This window comes from Kogia breviceps, chromosome 8 (assembly GCF_026419965.1).
Source record: "Kogia breviceps isolate mKogBre1 chromosome 8, mKogBre1 haplotype 1, whole genome shotgun sequence".
Lineage (NCBI taxonomy): Eukaryota > Metazoa > Chordata > Mammalia > Artiodactyla > Physeteridae > Kogia > Kogia breviceps.
In genome coordinates this window covers 52,793,501-52,816,905 of record NC_081317.1, presented here as the reverse complement: position 1 = coordinate 52,816,905, position 23,405 = coordinate 52,793,501, and the positions used below count along the sequence as shown (strand labels likewise).

The window sequence follows — 23,405 nt, the reverse complement described above, 5'->3', positions numbered from 1 at the left end:
CCTGCCTTAATATTTGTCCCTGAGCAGATTAAATTTTTAAAAAATCTTTTTCCTGGCATATTTAAAGATAATAAGAAAATAAAAGAAAACCAATTCAGAACCTGGAACCAAGTAGGTTCTCTTCTTCATTAACAAGTTGACAGGAAAACTCAGGAATTAAAGAAAAATATTTTGATTCTCAAGATACTGAAGTTCACTGACTTTCACTGGTACGTGAAGTTAAGCAAATTGGCTAATTTCACTGCCCCCTTTCTGACTGGTTACTAATTAAAGGAATGGTTGATGCAAATATTTAGACCAAGCCATGGTTAGGGAACAATTGGTTAAATGGTTTTAAAAAATCCAAACTTTTTTCAAATAATGAATTACAATAAAAATTATTTTAGATATTTATTTGGGATTATCTCTTGGGAGGAACCAGACAAAACGTATTCTTTCTTTTGGCCTCATTTTACTTCTTGATGTTTCCTTTCTCTCATCAATACTCCCTGTCAGGTATGATTTGAACTTGAACTATTTAGACACAATCTAACTAGTGTATTATATGAGCTAAATGACTGATGCGGTGCATCTTAGTTCAGGCTGCTCTAAAAAGGTACCAGAGACTGGGTGGCTTATAAATGGCAGAGTTATATTTGTCAAAGTCTGTTGCCTGGAAGTCTGAGATCAGCATGCCAGCAAGGTTGAGTTCTGGTGAGAGCCCTCTTGTAGGTTGCACACTGCCAGCTTCTCTTTGTATCCTCACATGGTGGAGAGCAAAGAGAGGAAGCAAACTGTCTTGTGAGTCTCATGAAGGCATTAATCCCATTCATGAGGGTTCACCCTCATAACCTCATCTACTCCTAATAACCTCCTAAATATCCCACCTTGTAATAGCATCACATTGAGGGGTAGGGTTTCCATATGTGAATTTTGGATACACACACACATCACACATTCAGTCTGTAAAGCGGTGATAAGAAGATCTGAAGGTATTGTGTTTATGGCAAGGATTCATTAGAATGTATTTCATCTTGACATTTATTTGAGGATAAAGAACGCCTTCCTTGATGCTGCCCTTACTTTTCATGGCACATTAAACCTGTACTGATTATTAATTAAATGTTACAATGCTACTGTGAACATGATTACCAAGGACCTGCCAGACAAATTCCACAGACTTTCAGTCTTTATCAAAAATGATGATGACAGCAACTACAAATTCCTTAGCCCTTATAAAGGACTTACTTAATCTTCCCAACATAGTTGAAACTGAGTTGTTAATATTCTAATATTCTCGTTTCCAAGGGTCACCTGCTAAGAGTTCATGTGTATTAAACAATCTAATAAGTAAATGGTAAGTCCAGGTTTCACAACCTAGTAGGTCATATTCCAAATTCCACCTCCCTATCCACACCTTAGACATCTGTGCAAATGGCATGTATTGAACCATAGCTTATTTTCTGGAAAGCCCTATACTTTTCTCATAACATATTGATATTCCTTTGTCGTCTCATACTTCGCTGTTACAAATTCTCTATATTTTCATAAGTTTATCGTCCACCTACAAATGTGTAGATGCGTTGACCAAATTACAAAGTATCCTGATTATTTTACATAATAAGCAAAATGAAATTATCAACTGGTAATTATTTCTGATAGCCTTAAATTAGATCAATAAAATTAATAATTCTAATTATTTTAAAATAATCATATTTAGCACAGGGAACTCTACTCAATATTCTGTAATAACCCATATAAGAATCTGAAAAAGAATGAATATATGTACATGTATAACTGAATCACTTTGCTCTACACCTGAAACTAACACTACATTGTAAATCAACTGTAATAAAAATTTTTTTAAAATCATATTTAATTGTCCAAGGATGATTCATATAGATTGTTCAGTTAATTCTCACCATAAATTGATGAGCAGCGTGCTAGTCAAGACCTTTGAGAGTTTTGACCCCTGCACCAGATTGGATTACAAACATTTCAGGGAGTCCTCTGTAGACACCACCAAAGCTCTGGTGGATTCAGGCAACAAATACTTAACGCTGACAACTTACATGAATATGGGAAATGATTGGAAGAATATAAGACGATGTATACTAATGGGTAAAATGTGAGGGATGGAGCAGAGCATCCCCACGGCCATCAGCAGCGAGATGAGGAGTCCAGAAATTCAGCACTTCACCTGGACCACCGTGAAAGGAAGCTCAGGTCCTCCGCTAGGCAAAGCCCTCAAAGCTACCTTCGCTGCGCCCCAACGGCCGGGAGGGGGCGCCCGAACTCGCCCCAACTGACCGACGGGCACCGCCCACCCAGCGAGACCGGCTTCCGGGTCCACCTGCACAAACTCGGGCGCAACGCCCACGGGAGGAGCCCGCGCGTCGCCGTCGGCGGGAGCCCGGGCCCAGGAAAGGCGCCGCCGGGGCCCAGGGAGCGCGTGGGGCCGCGAGAACAGAGAGGAAACTTCCTTTTCGGGCCTGACTGCGGAGGTGAGCTTTGCCGCGGCTTCAAACAGTCTAATTTTCTGCACCTGCCCCTGCGTCCATCCTTCCCTTCCTGGTAGGAGCTTTGAGCCAGACAGGTTGACGCCAGTGCCCATTTATGCAGGTATTGACGGCTCGAAATCAGAGCATGTCGTGGTATGTGTTCAGATTAAGACACTTTTCTAGGGAGAAAGGAAATCGGGGAAAGGGGAAACGCATCTACCATCTAGAAGGAAAGCTACTAGATATTGGGACCCTCCTCCAGTGGGAAGACTTGGGGACAAGGCTGACTTAAAGGAGCCCCGTGGGAAAGGGAAAATGTGAAATTAATTAACCTTTAATGTAAATGGTTAATTTCTCGTCCAATGTTTATGTTGTTGAAAAAATATTTTTAAATTTAAAAGTATTAAACTCACACTGTCTAAATATTTTACTTATGCCAAAAGAAGACTTTATTATAAGTTCCTGGCTTCAATGGAAGCAAAATCATCAGTAATATTTTCAGAATTACTTCTTTGCTTATCTCATTTCAATTGAGAGAAGGCCGTATTTGGCAATCTCTTATGACCCAGTAACTGTCTTTAATAATTAATCTAAAGTTACAAAATCTTTTGGTCCTCTCATTTGTTTTACTTGGGGTTTTTTGTTTGTTTCTCTTTTGTTTTTTGTTTGTTTCTCTTTTGTTTTTTGGCTGCATTGGGTCTTCTTCCTGTGCACAGGCTTTCTCTAGGTGCAGCAAGCGGGCTTCTCATTGCGGTGGTTTCTTTTGTTGACAGAACACGGGCTAGGCGCACAGGCTTCAGTAATTGCAGCATGCGGGCTCAATAGTTGCCACACACGGGCCCTAAATCTAGCAGGCTTCAGTAGTTGTGGCGCGTGGGCTAAGTATTGAGGCACGCAGCCTCTAGAGCTTACAGGTTTCGGTAGTTGTGGTGCATGCACGGACTTAGTTGTTCCGTGGCATGTGGGATCTTCCCGGACCAAGGGTCAAACCCATGTCTCCTGCATTGGCAGGCAGATTCTTAACCACTGCACCACCAGGGAAGTCCCCTCTCATTTGTTTTAGCAAGAGTCTTCTATTAAACATTCAGCTTTATTATAGTCACGGATTTTCTTTATTAACTTCTTCAGAATGTCATCTCACATGGATACGTTGCATAAAGCTTTGTAATCTGTATCAAGATGCTTTTAATTTCAGCATAGTGTAGATTTAAACTTAATATAACATTTTCTACTTAATACATAACTTCTGTGCCAATGCACTGATTGCATTTTGTTTTGATGCCCACTAGAGATCCATAGGTATTTTTAATCGAGTGTTTGGTACAGCCATGAGGATATTTCATTTGCTAGTAGAATTTAAAAATTTGTGTGTATGCTTTGTACAATGCTAAAAAAGATAATCCTATTTTAATTCACAGAGGTAGAATTTTTGCATAACCAAGATATGAGCTGAGCAAGGTACAAATGTGGCATAATCATCTTTTGGGTGAGTACGAAATAATGGTTTTTACACCTGTGTACATCTGTCATAGTAACAACTAACATAACTATGTGTATATGTCTCTGATTATATAATGTACTCAGTTATGATAACAGTTATGAGTTGTATTGTCATTAAATAGAGCATATAACATAAGATGGTACGTTCAATGGAGTATAGTAGTCCCATTATCCCTATTTTAAAGCTGAGAAAAACTGTACAATAGGAAAAAGGAAACAGTTGCTCTAAATCATGCAGGAGGTTGAAGGAAGACTAAGGAGATGCCTGGCTAACAAATTTACTGGTCACCTGAGAACACAAGAGTAACCCACAAGAGAAAATGGAAGAAAACTGTAGTTTTCAAACAGTTTTACTGGCACAACTATCTTAAGCTTATTACATTTATCACTTTTATTAACAACCCTGACGACCAATAATATCCCTAACAGTGTGCAGGATACTGGGTGAGAATAAGAAGTGTAGAAGTGCTCCTGTTCTGGGGAGTCAATCACAAGCATTTAAGTCACTCTCAGTTACAAGGCCTTGGGTGAGTGTGTGCACAGGGATGGGTGGGGAGAGGGGTTGAAAGTAAAGGGCAAGACCTTGATCTTGAAAAGTACAGGAGCATAGGAAATTATTAGAGTAATAAAAGCTGAAATATCTTATATGAAACATAGAAACATGGTAGGATTTTGGGGAGTCAATTCTTTTCTCACTGTTGTGGCTTCTCCCGTTGCGGAGCACAGGCTCCGGACGCGCAGACTCAGTGGCCATGGCTCACGGGCCCAGCTGCTCGGCGGCATGTGGGATCTTCCCGGACCGGGGCACGAACCCGCGTCCCCTGCATCGGCAGGCAGACTCTCAATCACTGCGCCACCAAGGAAGCCCCTGGGGAGTCAATTCTAATTAATTAACTCTGGCTCATTACAGTAGGGTTTGTAACCCCATGTTCAAATCTCAGCCAAACCTCAGTCCATGGTGGTAAATAAATGATGTGCTGGGATTAGATGAGATGCTTTGACACGTTGCAAATAGTCAAATATCAAGGTTCTAGCTTATATCTACATATTGACATTTGATTTATAAAATATGAGTGGCATCCATGTAAATTATCTTAATAGTCAAGGGAGACAGAGGAATGTAGGCTGGATTTAAAGGTAATATTTACAGAGGTAAATAACCTGAAAAGGTGCATGGAGGAAAGCGTTTTCACAATAATTAAGGGCCTTCCCACTCTTTCTTAGGGTCACTTTCAGCCTTTAGCTTTTAGAATTAACAGGCAAATTCTTCAGGGAAGTATCTTAAAAACTGGTAGAATAGCAAGTATGTCAGAAAACACCAATAAATGTGTTAAAATATTTTTGTCAGAAAACACCTATAAATGTGTTAAAATATTTTTAACACATCATGGGATAAAGTGAAAAGTCAGCCACCTTCTTTTTCAAGAAAAATAAACTCCTGATTCAAGGATTTTAAATGGGCTCAATAAGAAAAGAAATTCAGATTAAAAAAACAACTATGGATGCATAACAAATAAAATATCAGTAAAATAATTAGGAGGCATGATAATAAATCATATAAGTAGAATTTATCTAATAATTCAAGGATGATTACAGCATAGCTATTAATATAATTCAGTAGATTGAAGAAGTCTTGTGTTCAGAATGCAGAGCTCTACCAAGTTCTTGGATGAAAAACCTCAGTGGTGTAAAACTTTGATTGCACTCAGACTGGTTGTGAGAGAGGAGCGGAGAATGATGTCATGTACTTTAACCTGAAACCTGGAAATACAGAGTTGCTATTAACTGATTAGAGAACAATAAGAAAGGATGGGTTCTTGTTATTGTTTTTATTTATTTTTTTTAAGGAGAGTTAATTTTGAATAACATAAATGTGAGATGATTACTAGATACCAGCTGTCAAATAGGCAGTTAAGTATGTGATTCCAGAATTTATCTTTGGAAGATATGAGTATCATGATTGTTTTTCAATCCCTGAAACTAGATTAGATCAGGACTTATTTCATGAGTTTAAACTGGAAAGAATTCTGGGCACAGAACACAGGAAAGGCACCAACTTTTGTGTCACAAATAAAACTCAGAATGGGCAGCCAGTGAGATGGGAGAGCACAATGTGAGTGTGGCTTCTGGGATCCAGTTGAGGGCATGACAGACTATGTGTCTTCTACTTTTATAACACAAAGTTTGTATAAAAAAATGAATAATGAATTTCTTTAAAAAGGTGAAAAAGTGACAGTGCAAGAGCAGTAGGTGCATTGTGTATGGATCGGAAATTCATGGGGACTTCCCTGGTGGCGCAGTGGTTAAGAATCCGCCTGCCAATACAGGGGACACGGGTTCAAGCCCTGGTCCAGGAAGATCCCACATGCCACGGAGCAACTAAGCCCATGCACCACAACTACTGAACCTGAGCTCTAGAGCCGACGAGCCACAACTACCGAGCCCATGTGCCACAACTACTGAAGCCCGCACACCAGAGCCCGTGCTCTGCAACAAGAGAAGCCACTGCAAGGAGAAGCCTGCGCACTGCAACGAAGAGTAGCCCCCGCTCGCCACAACTAGAGAAGGCCCGCATACAGCAACGAAGACCCAATGCAGCCAAAAATAAATAAATAAATAAATTTTTTTTTAAAAGGAAATTCACAGAGTAAACTTGAATTTCTAGTGGACGCTGTCACCTATCTTAGTGTGCTGGTCTTGAAGCTAAAGCCTCAGCTCCATAGCAGTTCTTCTCAACTCTGCTGTGTGATGCTGGGGCTCCAGTTCTTTTGACTACATTTCTCCTTTGCCAGCAGATTTTTTTCTTCTAAAGTTCTTCCATACAAGTTGCAAGAGATGGACTAGAAGGCTGGAGGAAATTTTTCTGTTTTCCTGACTAGACTGTGACTGATAACAGCGACCATCAATTAGGAAAAGGACAACTAATGGTTGCTACTAGATGCTGTCACCTATCAGCTTGGCAAAAACTAAAAAGAATGATAACATTGTGTTTTGGATAATGTGTGGGAGCACATATAAACTTATATGCTCTTGAATATGGATCAACATAGCCATTTTATCGTGGAGAATTGGCGGTATGTATTTGCAACGTGTATGTATTTTGACCAATAAAATTGAGTGATGGCACCTTCTTCAGAGAAAGACTCTTACTTGGGTATAAGACACCTGCGTGACACTTGTAGAAGTCTCTCCTCTGAAAGCACTAAATTCTGGGAAGGACCGGCTCTAGGATGTGACATTGCCAGCAATTATGGACCTGGGACTTTATGGAAAAGAGACTAAGATTAAACCTGGGAGAGCCCATGATTGGAGAGCAAAACTTTACATTTCATAACTCCTTTTTTCTTACTGTCTCTGCATTGCTGCTGAAAGACCAAAAACCAAAACCAGTTCAGAAGCTATTTTTTTAATCTTTCTCATACTAAAAAAGCAACAAACAGTATTAATGAAAAATATATGTGACTGTCTGCATTGATATGAGATCTCTGTTGTTTCCATTTTACTCACTTTTAAGGTAGATCTAAGTATCTTCTACTGATCGTTCTTTCTCCACAAAGTTTTACTAATTCCCAGGAAATCTTTTAGAAGTATAATACACAGAAAATGCAAGTATCTTCAGCATATAGCACAAGGAAATTTCACACATTGAATACACTGTGAAACTAGCACCCAAGTTAAAAGTAATAGATTTTGCCCAGGACCTAGCACGTTTCTTATGTTGCCTTCCAGTTGCTACCTCAGTGCAGCTCTCCTTCTCCTCCCTGAGGGTAGCCACTCTGTGACTCTAACAGTCCTGCTTATTTCTGACAGACACACTTGTGTGCCTTTTATGTATATTTACTCATTGAATCCTGAGAATAATCCTATGAAAAAATACTACTATTGTCCCCATATTAAAGATGAGGAAACTAGGGAGCTTAGTGTTTGTGTAATTTGTCAAGGTCACAGTGCTATTAATAGCAGAGCTGGGATCCAATGCCATGAACCCTGGCTCCTTCTCACAGAGGTTTTGAAAATCCTAGAACTCTCCTTTCACTTGTGCTTGTCTTCCTGTGGCTTTCACTCTAACAGAAACCTTGAAGCTGGAAACCTGCACAGAACCAGAGCAGCTGTGTGGCTGGTCAGTAAGTTGGAGGGACTGAAGGTATGTATAAGGGAAAGGGATGAATGGTTCAGTAAAGCAGGACCGGGGAGAAAGTGGGAGGAAGGTGCCAGGATCGGCCAGTCAACACCATATGTCCCCAGCTTCCCTCGAGGAGATGACTCCTTTCCACAGGTATTTGCACCGACCACTCTTTCCTGGTGGTATAAATCAGTTACAACTATGACATCAGGACTAACCATTCTCCTTCATTTCCAGGACTTCCCTCAATTCCATGGAATTCCACCTTTTGACAAGCATTTCCTGAAAGTGGTAGGACTGTTTCAAAGGACAAAATGGACAAATACTATTCGGAGATAGATTCATATAGAAAAAATAAGGATTTAGGTTTTCAGAATAAAAAAAAAAAACTCAAGTTTTCTTTCATAAGAATTGAAAAAATAAAACGCAAATTTAGTAAAATAGGTGAATATATTTTCTAAATTTTAATATAGTATACACATAAAAATATGTTTTACATTAAAATATAAATAAGATACAAGAATAAATATATAAATAGAAGTAAGTAAACAATAAATAAATAACATCAGGGCAGTCATCTCTTAAGGACTGATTCCCTTAGGGCTTAATAATTTTAACATATACTTGTGTATTATTACTGACAAAGTATCAGCTGAATTAATACAATAAATTCTGTGATTAAAGTTAAAATAATAGCTGTCTGAGATGACCAAACACGTATGTGCAAGGGTGATAGGGCATCTTAGTCAATGAGAATCGTTTCAAGGTGACCCCAGGTCTCCATCCATAATTCTTATCCTTTCTTGCAAGTTGGTTGATGAAGACAAGGCTCTCATGATTTCCACTCTGACAATTTCCCAGGCACAGTCACTGTATTTCTTCTCTTCCAGGTAGATATGGATTCCCTGGAAGTACCTCTTCACAGCCAGTGTAGGGCCCGTCACTCCCAGGGCAGATTCTTCATCTCCCATCACCCGCACCAAGCAGGCGTCCAGGTCCTCCAGCTGCCGATGGAGTCCAGTGTGGAGATTGTCCAGGAGGGAGGTGTCCCAGGCGGCAGAGGAGCGCTCTGTGTGGAAGAGGCAGAAGGTCTGCTGGAGCGTCTCGTGGAGGACAGAGGTGGCCTGGGCCTTCGGGAGCTGGCTGCCATCCACCATGTCGTGGGGGAAACCGAAGTCTTTTCTGTCCTTCAGACAGAAGCGAGGGGAGATTCTCCTCATCTGGCCCAGAACCATGAAGTTCTTCCTGCTAATCCGCACGTGGTTCTGAGACAGGTCGCAGCCCAGAGATCCACCAGGGCCGTAGCTGAACACCACCAGGGTGGTCAGTAGAGAGAGCACGAAGGCCATGGGGCAAATGAGGCTGCTGCTGGCCTGGCTGAGATGGGCATCTGGAGGAACCTTGCAGGTAGGTTCTGTGATGACATCCTTTCTAAGCAAGGCCATTAAATAGGGAACACAGTAATTTTCATCTTCTAAACGTTTCTGTCACTTTTACTTCCTTTTTTGGATTTCATTTATGTATTCTCAGTGTGGTCTAAGAAGATGTTATCAATCTAAACTATTAATTTTGCACTTTTCCCAATAACTTCTGATGTGCCCATCCAAATGGATATTTATTAATCAAATGAGAAATGTCTTTGGGTTAAAGTCAGAAATGCTACAGGTATGTAAGTACATTCTCTCTCCCTCTCTCTCTCTCTCTCTCTCTCTCTCTGTCTCTCTCTGTCTCTCTCTCTCCCCTCATGCATAAATATTGCTTTTCTCTGTTCCAGGAACAAATTTTTAGCCATGACCTTAGTCCATTTTTACTGCCTTACTTTGTATAGAAAGGCAGGCTTCCTCAGCCCTATGGTTTCTGTACTTTTTTAGGGATTTATTAGACCACCTCTGGCAATTAAGCTCTTTGAAGCCAAAGAGGGGTTTCACAGCAGAGGCTGATGATTATAAGTGAATGAGCTTTTTAATGTTTCTCTTCCTTCATATTCATACAGGTCCATGTGGTTATGCTTCAGGGGACCACAAGGTCAGTACTAGTACCCTTTGTTTCCACCATTTTCTTACTGGAGACCTAGTCCTCCACAGGCTGGGCCAATACTCCCACCAGGAATACTGGTTCTTTTCAGAGAATATGGGTGTGGAGGTCCTAATTCCAAGAGAATTGTATTTTCCCAGCAACACCTCACTCACAAGGGAGAGATCACATCTAGTCACACCCTCTCCTCTAGAGTGACAGAGTCCCCTTCCTAACCTAACCCCTGCCCACCCTGAGGGCAGTCTCACCACATCCTGAGGACTTTAAAATCTCCTTTCTGTGGAGGGGCTTGTTTATTGTTTGGAAAATAATTCATCTTCCAGGACCCTCACCCTTGCCCCTGGAGTGTTTGTGTGAAGGACCCTAATCCTCAGTGGTGACCTCCTCTTCTCCTGACCCATATCAGAAGTGTCAGCAGCCCTCAGATGCTGAGAGCAAAAGTGTGTTTTCTCTAAGGAGGTGGAGGAATTACCCAATTCTAATCATTTCACCCTGAGTAAACAAATAATTTTTATTTTACCAAATACAAATTTTATTATTCAACTCTTTTACTAAAACTAGTGAACAGTTGTTACACTCAAAGTTTCTGAGCTGGGGGCAAAGAATTCCGTGATGGTGTTGTCTCTCATTAAAGCTTATGTCACAGAAACCAGTGAGGTTCAGTTGTTCATTCAGTCAGTTGATGCCACTGGGCTTCTCTCTTCCTCTGTCTCTGTCTCCCTTTGAGAATGCAGGGCAATGAGGCCCAGGCTATTATGTCAGGGAGAAATAGCCTTGTTTCCTCTACTTGTGTGCGATTCTACATTTAAAGTTTTAAAGTTTTTAATAAATTATATTCACTTAGTGACTTATTGGGCAAAATTTGTCTTGCTGCTCCTAATTAGTTCTAATTCATGGTGAGGTAAGAGCAATACAGGGAAGTAAAAAAGGCAGAGGGGCTGCGGTCTCTATCATTTTCAATGGTTTAAATTTTTTGTTTCTCATTGCTACTTTCTTATAAAGTAAAATTCCGCAATTATTTTGTGGGTGAAAAGAAAACTAATGTAAGGTGAAAGTCACAAATGTGAAAGAAGGGAAGTGATTTTCCACAGGCACAATGACATATTCTAAGTTAGCAAAATTTAATACAGCATAGTTGGGGAAGGATAAAAGCCAATATGAATAACAGAAAAGCTGTAAAATGACTGCTTCTGCCAGAAACTCAGAGAAGACCAAGTCCTGGGTTAACTGACTGCCTTCAGCTTTGCAAGACCAGGCACCTGATTTTTCTTTCATTTCATCGATATGTGATTATTTTTGAAGAAAGAGGGAAGAAGTCACACCGATCAGCTCAAAAGCGACTGGCAACCAGAACCCAATGGCTAGAACATTAACCCTCTGTGGCACGATCGTGGAGATCAACCTTGCTGAGCATCTGTCTAGTTGATGAATCCACTCAGGCAATAAGAAGAGTGCTTTGAGAACACTAGAATTAAAAGGAAGGGAATTAGATGATGCCAAATGATACTGATCTTAATCTGGATAATAGTCATCGTCATATTAAAAAGTAGCAACTGGGGACTTCCCTGATGGTCCAGTGGGTAAGACTCCGAGCTTCCAATGCAGGGGGCCCGAGTTCAATCCCTGATCGGGGAAGTAGATCCCACATGCATGCCACAACTAAGTCCACATACCACAACTAAAGATCCTGCATGCCTCAACAAAGATCCCACATGTTGCAACTAAGACCCGGTGCAGCCAAAATAAATAAATATTAAGAAAAATAAAGAGAGACAGAGTCTTTGCTGACAGATGTAGGGAATATGTTGAAAAAAATGTAACAACTGAATTTTATTGCTTGCTTATAAGGAACTAGCCACTTTCTAAGTTCTATTAACTTGGTCCTCTCAGTAACCCTATTTCAATCACACTCACTTATACAGCTGGAGACAAATATCAATCTGGACGGATGAACTATTCCAAACGTACCATAGATACAAGGGCAAACCTCAGTGAGGGGCTTTTCTGTGATTTGTCTGAAAGAGCCCATTAAAGAAAGTGAAGGATGGAGAAGAACACATTTAGGAACCAACTAAATCAGCAGAGGGAGGAGAGTGAGATGACAAAGCACCCTTAACTCCACTTCAGATGCCAGAGGATTGCCATCTCTTGTTTTGGAGGGCTACACAGGGTGTGGTCTGTCAACTGAGCTGACTTTAAGTTCTAAGCAAAAATAGGCAAAATCCTTATTAAACAGAAAGGAGTGGATTTTTCTGGCAATTGAAGGAACGAGTCTAAGATTTTATGAATGATTTCTTCAACGAAATATAGTAAATAACTTTATTAATCCAACAACAGCAGACTTCTGGAATCTATGTATTTTTAACTCGAGTTTTCTTGTGAGTTTAAGAACAAAGTAAAAGCACCTAACGATTTCTAGCCATATGAGCTCTGACGTTTCTTCTTCAGGATAACAACTAAAAAGTCACTTGCCACCCGGTTCTACAAGAATGAAGTCACTAGTCACTGTAGTCCCTGACCCCAGCATGCCCTGTTAGGAGTTCAAGGTGGAGGTGAGGAACGAGGCACGCTGTGCTCTGGGAAAACTGACAGAACAGTCCAGTAGGTCATTAAATAATTTCCCAAGAAAATTTAATAAATGCAATTTCTCGCATGTTCTCCGTATGTAAATAGCCCTAAAATCATGAACAGAGACATCTGTTCCTCATGACTAGCAGCACACTTCTACCAAGATGTGTCCTTGATTGCATGTACCTCCCTCACCAAAATCACCAGTATATACTGACGTCCGCCTTACGTCCTTGGGGCAGTTTGTCAGAGCTGACTGGAAGGCTGTCCTCCAGGTTATGGTCCTCAGTAAGTCCTCCCCAAAAAATGAACTCTCAGCTCTCATGTTGTGGTTTGTTTCCAGTCAACAAGGACCTCACTGATTTCCCAGGAGATCTCCTCAGGTCAGCCTGCTGTTCTCATTCTCAATGAAGACACCTCCATTTCTCACCTACAGTCCAGGCTGGACATCCTTTTGTTTACTGATAGAGTCCAGGGAAGAATCTCTACTCTTTATTGTTCCAACTATTGGTTAAGATATGGGTATGACCAAGACGGAAGAGCATACGTGCTTCTTAGAAGCAGTGAAGGTTTTTAATGGGCTCCTTAGCAGGGAGAGTCTGGCTTGAACTCCAGAGTCACCCTCATCGCCTTGTATAGTTGTCTTTATTTAAATTTCTAGCCTCAGCCCATTAAAACATCATAAGATCATACTGAAGAATTGAAATAAAAATATTATCTAAAAAATCATTTGTTAATAAAATGATATTTTTAGCAGTAATATAGGAATGGTTTCTGCTTGTTTTAGGACCCTAATCCTTAGGAAGGTTTCCAAACCTCTAAATGTACTTTAAATGTCCTTCTGACTTCAGAAGTACCTACTACTCAGTGCTGTATGCACCAACTGCAAAGAACAGAAGGATGATTGATCCATCAGTGTCCTCTTTCCAAATTGCCTAAATTAAATAAGTGATTTCCACTTAGCTCTTTGTTGCTTTTAGATATTGTGACCTTCCAGTGTGCATGTTACTGATACCTGCCCTGCTGGAAAGGCTCTACCCCAGTTGTTGCTAAATATATTGAAATCCCTGCCTGTGTCCCTTCTATTCAAGCATGTTTTATTTTGTTTGTCTTTCAAAGGGGCAAAGACATCATGATGGAATGTAAGAAATTCCTTGGATTGCATTGTCCCCAGGAATATCCTTCCCTGCTCTGTGATAAGTTGCTGGGTCCTAAGGACAAAACAAGTTTGCAGCTGGCACTGAGGTAACCCTCGTCCCTTCCAAGACTCTGCAGGCTGCTGTGGTATCAGTGCTGGGGACACTGCTAGTGGCCACGTCCTTCTGGGAGAACTCTGTGCTATCACATGCACCTCAATCTTTTCTTCTCTGAAAAGGAATGTTCTGGAGAAACACTTGCCTCAGTGCAGCTCATCTGTGTTCTTCCATGTCCTGAGGACCTGCCGCTGTTCCAGTGAACGCTTTAAATATCTCTGTTCTCCTTCCAAGTTCTCAAGCTGCTGCTGCCTTTCAACTCCATGTTTCCTGCGCTTTGGCCTTTTTGAGAAAATAAGAGTCCTGAACCAGGTGAGTTCCTCCTAGTGCAGTCAGCACGTGGAAGTGTGCAAATAGAGGCACAGGTGAGCTCCTGAATTCTTTACCATTGTTCAGTGTTGGGCAGGGTGCCATCTATTTACTGTGTTTCTCTGGGAGCCTGGACAGTCTGGACCTGCAGTGCTTGGCAGGCGGAGAGGGTGGAGTCATATGAGAGTTTCTGACAAACCTAGAACTTTCACTCAGCTTCTGCTTTCCATTGGTGGCTTTGTAGTCTTAAGGGGAAACTGACAGCCAGAAACCCTAATGGAGAAGGAAACAGCTGTATGAATGGGCAGTACAGCTTAATGCAGAGTGAATGGGGAGAGTACACTGGATTTCTACACTGAGAGGAAGTAAATGATTATCGTATTTGAAAAATGAAAAAATGGGATCCAGGAAAGCAGAGATGAAGGAGAGTTATGCCATGTATCAGAATCAGCAGGTAGATATATGGAATTTTATATATATCATATACCTAATACTATATATTCATAAGTATGTGGCATAGATACATATTATTGTATTGCTATGCATAAAATTACATACAATTGATGAAACAGGTTTTCCCAATTCTGTTTTTTAGGCTGTCAGTGTTTTGCAGTCAGTGACAGAGAGGGAGAGGAGAATTCATTATTCCCATTTAGATCTATATGAAAAAATAAGATAGGCACTACCTGTTTAGCCTTCACTCACTGGATGATATTCTGCTAAAGGCTCTTTAACGTTCCAGTTTGTCTAGTACCACAGCAACTCTAGGAATATTTTCATTTACTTTATATTTGAGGAAACTGAGGCTCAGGGAAGTTAAGTGATTCTCCAGGATCACACATATGTCGTGGCACAATCTACATTCAATGCATAATCCTATCTCACATATCAATAATTATTTAAATTTCATCCTGTTTAATTCTCAAACCCTTGGTTTCCTTCTTCAGTGCTTCCTGAAGATCGTTGTTCCCTGGCTGACTCCTAACTGCACTGGCTACTCCATCTCTGTGTCCTTGGCAGCCTCTCCTTCTCTTTCTCAGTCTTAAAAGTTGAAGGTCCTGATAAGCTTTAGGTCCTCTTCTCATTCTGCATCCTACTCATAAGTAATGACATCCTTACCATATCTTGATTTTCAGATATGCAACAAACACAAATTAATATCTCCATGATGTACATTGTTGTAGATTCCAGATCTGCATATGCATCCACCAATGGGAAATCTGTCTTTAGATGTTTGTAGAGCACTTTATAGAATACATCTGCCTTTCCCCTTCTTGAAAAGCCTCATTCCAGATGCTAGTGAGAGAATCCCATTTCCTTTATCTCTCATTGTAACAGGAAACTTAATTGAAATAATTTTAGCATGATTACTGTTTTTATATCTCTTTTCCAAACAGAACTCTCCTAAAAGAGAGGTTTGGCATTTGCTTTTTTCACCTCTTTATTCACGGAACTATTATATATCTGATATAAAAATATGAAGTTGTAAAATATAACCTATTGAAACAAATGATGAGTAGAATTCATCATACAGGACTTTCCTGGTGGCACAGTGGTTAAGAATCTGCCTGCCAATGCAGGGGACACGGGTTTGATCCCTGGTCCAGGAAGATCCCACATGCCGTGGAGCAACTAAGCCCGTGTGCCACAGCTACTGAACCTGAGTTCTAGAGCCTGCAAGGCACAAATACTGAGCCTGCGAGCCACAACTACTGAAGCCTGCATGCGGAGAGCCCGTGCTCCGCAACAAGAGAAGCCACTGCAAGGAGAAGCCCGTGCACCGCAACGAAGAGTAGCCCCTGCTCGCCGTAACTAGAGAAAGCCCGTGCATACCAACGAAGACCCAACACAGCAAAAAAAGAATTCATCATCCATTTTTCAGTATGCTTTGAGAATTTAAGCTATTTCTTTTTATAAGAATAAACAAATCCAAGCTGTCATCTGGGGGAGAGTTTCATAAATTAAACAAGAAAATAATTTGAAAAAAGTTAAAGGTAAGCATATTTTATTATATTTGAATATATTATAAAGTTGAACATGATATTATACAAGCAAAACTGTTTTAAGTACTGTACATAGTTTGAGATAAAGTAGAAGAATAAAGTAGGTGAATACATTAGAGCCTTTTGCACTTTAATCACTGTTATTTTGAACTCCTGGTTTGATAATTCCTAAATTTCTACTGTATCTGAGTCTGTTTCTGATATTTGCTCTATCATTTCAAACTGTTTTTCACTTTTTAGTATGGTAAGTTTCTTTAAAAGTTGAACATGATGTACAGGATAAAAGGAACTGAGGTAAATTGACCATTAGATGAGTATTTACATTTATCTTGCTGAGAGGTTGACTGTGTTTACTTCTAGTCCTGGGCTTTGTTTCTGCCCTCTTTATCTTCCATATCAGCCAAGCTGGATTATCCTTCAGGATTGGTCTTCTTCTTTTTTTTTTTTTAATTAATTAATTTATTTCTTTATGTTTGGCTGCCTTGGGTCTTCGTTGCTGCGCATGGGCTTTCTTTAGTTGCGGCGAGTGGGGGCTACTCTTCTTTGCTGTGCATGGGCTTTCTCATTGCGGTGGCTTCTCTTGTTGCGGAGAACAAGCTCTAGGTGCACAGGCTTCAGTAATTGTGGCACGCAGGCTCTAGAGCGCAGGCTCAGTAGTTGTGGCACACGGGCTTAGTTGCTCCGCAGCATGTGGGATCTTCCCGGACCAGGGCTTGAACCGTGTGCCCTACATTGGCAGGTGGATTCTTAACCACTGCATCACCAGGGAAGCCCAGGATTGGTTTTCTTAAAAATAGATTTATTAGACCTGTTTGGCAAATAACCACCATAGGAGACAGGTGTGCATCTTGTTCACTATTGTATCATTAGCACAGAGTTCATAACAATTACTCCAAATAAATATTAACAGAGTATTCTTAGATTTTCCATCAGACCTCCCATCAGAAGCTTCTGTTGACCTCGCATCAGAACCTTACATTGAAGTAATTAATAACCATCATTAGATGATTCAGTAGATTTCTACTGAGCCTCTTGGTTCATCATTCTCCATCTCACAATGAAGATGTAGGGCAGTGAAAATATAGGGCATAGGATGCTAGATAAAATTAGCCTTCTTTGCTTTCCTGGTGTCAGAGTCTTTGTAATGTTATACGTTCTTTTTCAGTTCATATTTTTATGGGCAAGCGTTGTCTTGCTACTACTGAATTACTTTCTGTTTCATCTTGAGGTTAGTAGCTTAATAGGAAAGTAAAAATGGAAACATAAAGGGCCCGTACCATGATTTAACATAATGTTCAATACATCACTGATTTCCTTCTGCATTCAACTTTCTTGGAAAGCATCATTGCATTTGATGCACTGAAGTACAATGAAAACAGATACAAACCTGACTATGATGAGAGTGAAAGAAGTAAAGTGACTCGCCAGGTAAAACAATGACAATGGGAGTTCTTCTCTTGTCACTCTTCCACCTACTCCAGTATGGTTTCTGCTGATTAATCCCACCAAATCAGCTCTCAGTAAGGTCAGTGCCATCTGTTTCCCATGTAGTAGATGATTTCAATCTACAGAGCAGCTTACTGACAATATAATGTTAATCAAAATGATGATAAATTATCCTTGTGAATAATTAAATATGTCATGTTTTAAAGTAAATAAAATATTCAACATGATTATGAGTTACAATACATCAAATCCATGAAATCTCTTCTGAGGCAAAAATGTTTCAGAAAGGGAAAACCATGCAGAGAATAAAATGATCCACCTTCTACTCTAGGTCCCAGCCTTGCGTAGGACCTCCTTTCTCTCCTCCAATTCAGATGGCAAATATCTCAAACCTGTTTTCTATGTATATTGTCATTACCTTCTCTTACTCATCCTTTCCACCTTCTGCTGATTAAGTCTACCAAACAAACTCTCACTAAGTGGCCAATGCCATCTCTTTTCCCAATGTAGGGAGCATTTTCCATCGACGTTTTCATGAATGAATCGAGTCTTCTAAGCAATTTCAGTCTTTTCAATCACGGTCTTCTCACCATTCTCTCTTGTCAACATATGGCCATTCCATGTCTGCTTCCTTTGTGGTGTTCCCTCCCTTTTAAGGTTAAGGTCATAGGACTCAATTTTAAGTCCTTTTCTCATTCTATACTCTCCTCCCATTTGATCACTTCTTCAGTTCCATGCTTTACACTTTATGGGATTGCTTGTAAATTGCCATCTCCAGTATCCAATGGACATTTGCACTGAAATGCCTACTAGTTAGCTATAGGTAATATCTACTACTTTAATTTTTGTATCCTCACATGGCTTGATCCACCTTTTACTGGGGGAATTCCATTTTTCTCCCTTCTCATTGTAGCATTAAACCTAACTGATACTCATTTCTAATACAGATCAGGACTATTTTTAAAATAAGTAATAAAATTTAATTGAATTATGAATTAATTATTCTTTTTAGGTTACTCTCCTTAAAAAAAATTCAAAGTTATAAAAAGCAAGATTGGATTAGTTATGTTCACATCTGTGTCCTGAGGGCAGCACAGAACCTGGCTAGAGGTAGTCTATTTTTATTTCTAATGTGAGAATCGTAATGATGGTCAAGGAATTGTAACTACAATTCTTTAATCATTTTGCACATTCAGGCTTCGTGTTTCTTTTTTAAAGAATAAACAAATGAAGTTTTCTATAGTAAGAATTTAATGAACAAAGAAAACTCATAAACTGAGTTAACACAAAGTATATATTTTTTCTCTTAACCACAGTGTATACATGCACATAATATTATGTAAATAAAAATAATTTAAATCTTTATAAATAGTGAAATAAATATTAAAATAGGTAAATAAATATTTAAGTAGATAAGTAAGTAGATAGATCAGCATGGGTATCTATGAGGGACTAGTGCCTGTAGAGTAGAACATCATGTTGCTTAATATTCCTGAAAACACTTGACAAATTAATTCAATTCAGGGCATGATGACAGTAGAAATGAGTCTTTGACATGGCAGCACAGGTGGAAGTGTGGTCTCGTTAGTGAGAATCATTTCCATGTTGAACCAGGTGTGTGTCATTCCTTCCTCCTGAGTCTTTCTTGCAAGTTTGTTGATGAAGAGAAGGATCTCATGACTTCTGCTCTGACAATCTCCCAGGCACAAGGGCTGTATTTCTTCTCTTGCAGATAGACAGTGATTCTGTGGAAGTATTTCCTCACAGCCAGGACGGAGTCCTCCTTCAGCAGGGGAGTCCCTTCCAGCCCCGCCTCCTGCATCAGACAGGCTTGCAGGTCAGTGAGCTGCTGAAAAAGTGCAGTGCAGAACTTGTCCAGGAGGGTCTCATCCCAAGCGGCAGCCGAGCCCTCGGCGCTGAAGAGCTGGAAGGTCTGCTGGATCATCTCATGGACGACAGCGATGGCTTGAGCCTTCTGGAACTGGTTGCCTCCAAATGCCTCCTGGGGGAATCCAAAGTCATTTCTGTCCTTGAGGCAGGAGAAGGGGGAGATTCTCCTCATTTGTTGCAGTAGCCTCAGGGCCCTCGTGTTAGCCAGGCTGTGGGTCTGAGGCAGGTCGCAGCCCAGAGAGCACGTGGAGTAGCAGCTGAGCAGGACCAGGCCCAGGAGTAAGGACACGGTTGGGGCCATCGGGGTCCCTGCAGGTGCTGCCGGCCTGGCTGAGGTGGGGACTCTGAGAACCCTGCTCTCTAGGTTCTCTGAAGGCCTTCCTTCAGGCCTGGGTCTTAAATAGGGACATATTCATTTCCATTTTCTGAATGTTTCTTCTTACTTTCTACTTCTGTTTTTGCTTTTCATTTTGCACTCTCCAAATGGGTTAGGGCAGTGTTTCGCAAATATTTTTTTCCACTATTTCCTCTGCCCCTGCCCACAGAGCCTTCTTAGATAGTTTTTCCTAATTGCCCCCGCAACATGAAATTTTGATAACACATATGTCCTGTGTATCTATTTTTATACTCCATGGATATCTGTACTCTGTACATATAAAAAGTGCAAAGCTTACTTTTTGTATTCACTGCAGGGTTGCGAATGACAAAAAGTTTTAAAGCTATTGAATTTTTTTTTTTTTTTTTTTTTTTTTTTTGGTGGTATGCGGGCCTCTCAATGTTGTGGCCTCTCCCATTGCGGAGCACAGGCTCTGGACGCACAGGCTCAGCAGCCATCGCTCACGGGCACAGCTGCTCCGCGGCATGTGGGATCTTCCCGGACTGGGGCACGAACCCGCATCCCCTGCATCGGCAGGCGGACTCTCAACCACTGAGCCACCAGGGAAGCCCAAAGCTATTGAATTTTTAAAAACTTTTTATTGGAGTAGAGTTGGTTTAAAGTGTTGTGTTAGTTTCAGGTGTACAGTGAAGTGAAGCAGTTATACATATACATATATCCACTCTTTTTCAGATTCTTTTCCCATATAGGTCATTATACAGTATTGAGTAGAGTTCCCTGTGCTACAAAGTAGATCCTTATTATTTATCTGTTTTGTGTATAGTAGTGTGTATATGTCAATCCCAATCTCCCAGTTCATCCCTCCCCCCACTTACCCCCTGGTAACCATAAGTTTGTTTTCTATATCTGTCACTCTATTCCTGTTTTGTAGATAAGTTCATTTGTACCCTTTTTTTAGATTCCACATATAAGCAATGTCATATGATATTTGTCTTTCTCTGTCTGACTTATTTCACTCAGTTTGACCATTTCTGGGTCCATCCATGTTGCTTCAAATGGCATTATTTCGTTCTTTTTTATAGCTAAATAATATTCCATTATATATATGTACTACATCTTCTTTATCCATTCCTCTGTCAATGGACATTTACGTTGCTTCCATGTCCTGACTATTGTAAATAGTGCTGCAGTGAACATTGGGGTGCATGTATCTTTTCTTTCCTTTTTTCTCTATTTTTTTAGTACTTTTTATTGGAGTATAGTTGCTTTACCATGTTGTGTTAGTTTCTGCTGTACAGCAAAGTGAATCAGTTATATGTATGCATATATCCTCTCTTTTTTGGGTATCCTTCCCATTTAGATCACCACAGATCACTGAGTAGAGTTCCCTGTGCTATACAGTAGGTTCTCATTAGTTATCTATTTTATACATAGTAGTGTATATATATCCATCCCAATCTCCCAATTCATCCTATCCCTCTTTTCCCCCCTTGGTATCCATAAGTTTGTTCTCTGCATCTGTGTCTCTATTTCTGCTTTACAAATAAGTTCGTCTGTACCATTTTTCTAGATCCACATATGAGCGATATTATATGGTATTTGTTTTTTTCTTTCTGACTTACTTCACTCTGTATGACAGTCTCTAGGTCCATCCACATCTCTGCCAATGGCACAGTTTTGTTCCTTTTTATGGCTAATATTCCACTGTATATATGTACCACATCTTCTTTATCCATTCATCTGTTGATGGACGTTTAGGTTGCTTCCAGGTCCTGGCTGTTATAATAGTGCTGCTGTGAGCATTGGGGTGCATGTATCTTTTTGAATTATGGTTTTCTTCGGGTATATGCCCAGGAGTGGGATTTCTAGGTCATACGGTAGTTCTATTTTTATGGTTTTAAAAAAATTATTTATTTATTTGGCTGAGCCGGGTCTTAGTTGCAGCATGCAGGATCATTTTGTTGTGGCATGCAGGCTCTTAGTTGTGGCATGCAGGATCTAGTTCCCTGACCAGGGGTTGAACCCGGGCCACCTGCATTGGGAGCGCAGAGTCTTAACTGCTGGGTCACCAGGGAAGTCCCTATTTTTAGTTTTTTAAGGAACCTCCATACTGTTCTCCATAGTGGCTGTATCAATTTACATTCCCACCAACAGTGCAAGAGGGTTCCCTTTTCTCCACACCCTCTCCAGAATTTATTGTAGGTTTTTTGATGATGGCCATTCTGACCAGTGTGAAGTGATACTTCATTGTAGTTTTGATTTGTATTTCTCTAATAATTAGTGATGCTGAGCATCATGTGCTCTTTGGCCATCTGCATATCTTCTTTGGAGAAATGTCTATTTAGATATTCTGCCAAATTTTTTAAAGCTTTTTTAAAATATAAATTTATTTAATTAATTAATTTATTTTTTGGCTGTGTTGGGTCCTTGTTACTGTGTGCTGGCTTTCTCTAGTTGCAGTGAGCGGGGGCTGTTCTTCGTTGCGGTGCATGGGCTTCTCATTACAGTGGTTTCTCTTGTTGTGGAGCATGGGATCTAGGCGCACAGGCTTCCTTAGTTGTGGCACGCAGGCTCAGTAGTTGTGGCTCACGGGCTTAGTTGCTCCGCGACATGTGGGATCTTCCCAGACGGGGGATTGAACCCGTATCCCCTGCCTTGGCAGGCAGATTCTTAGCCACTGCACCACCAGGGAAGTTCCTTCCACCCATTTTTTGATTGGGTTGTTTGCTTTTTTGATATTGAGCTGCATGAGCTGTTTGTATATTTTGGAGATTAATCCCTTGTCAGTTGCCTCGTTCGCAAATATTTTCTCCCATTCTGAGGGTGGTCTTTTCATTTCGTTTATGATTTCCTTTGCTGTGTAAAAGCTTTTAAGTTTAATTAGGTCCCATTTGTTTATTTCTGTTTTTATTTCCACTTCTCTAGGAGGTGGGTCAAAAAGGATCTTGCTGTGATTTATATCATAGAGTGGTCTGCCTATATTTTCCTCTAAGAGTTTTATAGTGTCCGGTCTTACACTTAGGTCTCTAATCCATTTTGAGTTTATTTTTGTGTATGGTGTTAGGGAGTGTTCTAATTTCATTCTTTTACATGTAGCTGTCCAGTTTTCCCAGCACCACTTATTAAAGAGACTATCTTTTCTCCATTGTATATTCTTGCCTCCTTTGTCATAGATTAGGTGACCACAGGTGCATGAGTTTAACTCTGGACTTTCTGTCCTGTTCCATTGATCTGTATTTCTTTTTTGGGGCCAGTACCATATGGTTTTGATTGCTATAGCTTTGTAGTGCAGTCTGAAGTCAGGGAGCCTGATTCCTCCAGCTCTGTTTTTCTTTCTCAGTATTGCTTAGCTTTTCATGGTCTTTTGTGTTTACATTTAAATTGTAAAATTTTTTGTTCTAACTGTGATAAATGCCATTGGTAACTTGTTAGGGATTGCATTGAATCTGTAGATTGCTTTGG

General features: G+C 40.3%; 1 protein-coding gene, 1 long non-coding RNA gene and 1 pseudogene across 2 annotated transcripts; 1 reads left to right on the top strand and 2 right to left on the bottom strand.

Moving 5' to 3' along the window:
- Positions 1-1,826: 1,826 nt before the first annotated feature.
- On the top strand, positions 1,827-7,312 carry LOC136794761 (uncharacterized). The gene is made up of 3 exons (XR_010841960.1): positions 1,827-2,483; positions 3,899-3,966; positions 6,776-7,312. It is a non-coding gene; the product is annotated as an uncharacterized lncRNA (long non-coding RNA).
- A 1,552-nt stretch (positions 7,313-8,864) lies between these two features.
- LOC131761598 (interferon omega-1-like) lies at positions 8,865-9,548 on the bottom strand. Its single transcript, XM_059072512.2, has one exon. The coding sequence runs from the start codon at positions 9,546-9,548 to the stop codon at positions 8,865-8,867; it is 684 nt and encodes a 227-aa protein (XP_058928495.1).
- Positions 9,549-19,337: 9,789 nt separating this feature from the next.
- Positions 19,338-20,075, bottom strand: LOC131761599 (interferon alpha-1-like; annotated as a pseudogene).
- Between the last annotated feature and the right edge of the window lie 3,330 nt (positions 20,076-23,405).

Coding starts and splice junctions, on each gene's coding strand:
- LOC131761598 (XM_059072512.2), bottom strand. CDS start 9,548: ATGGCCTTGCTTAGAAAGGATGTCATCACAGAACCTACCTGCAAGGTT.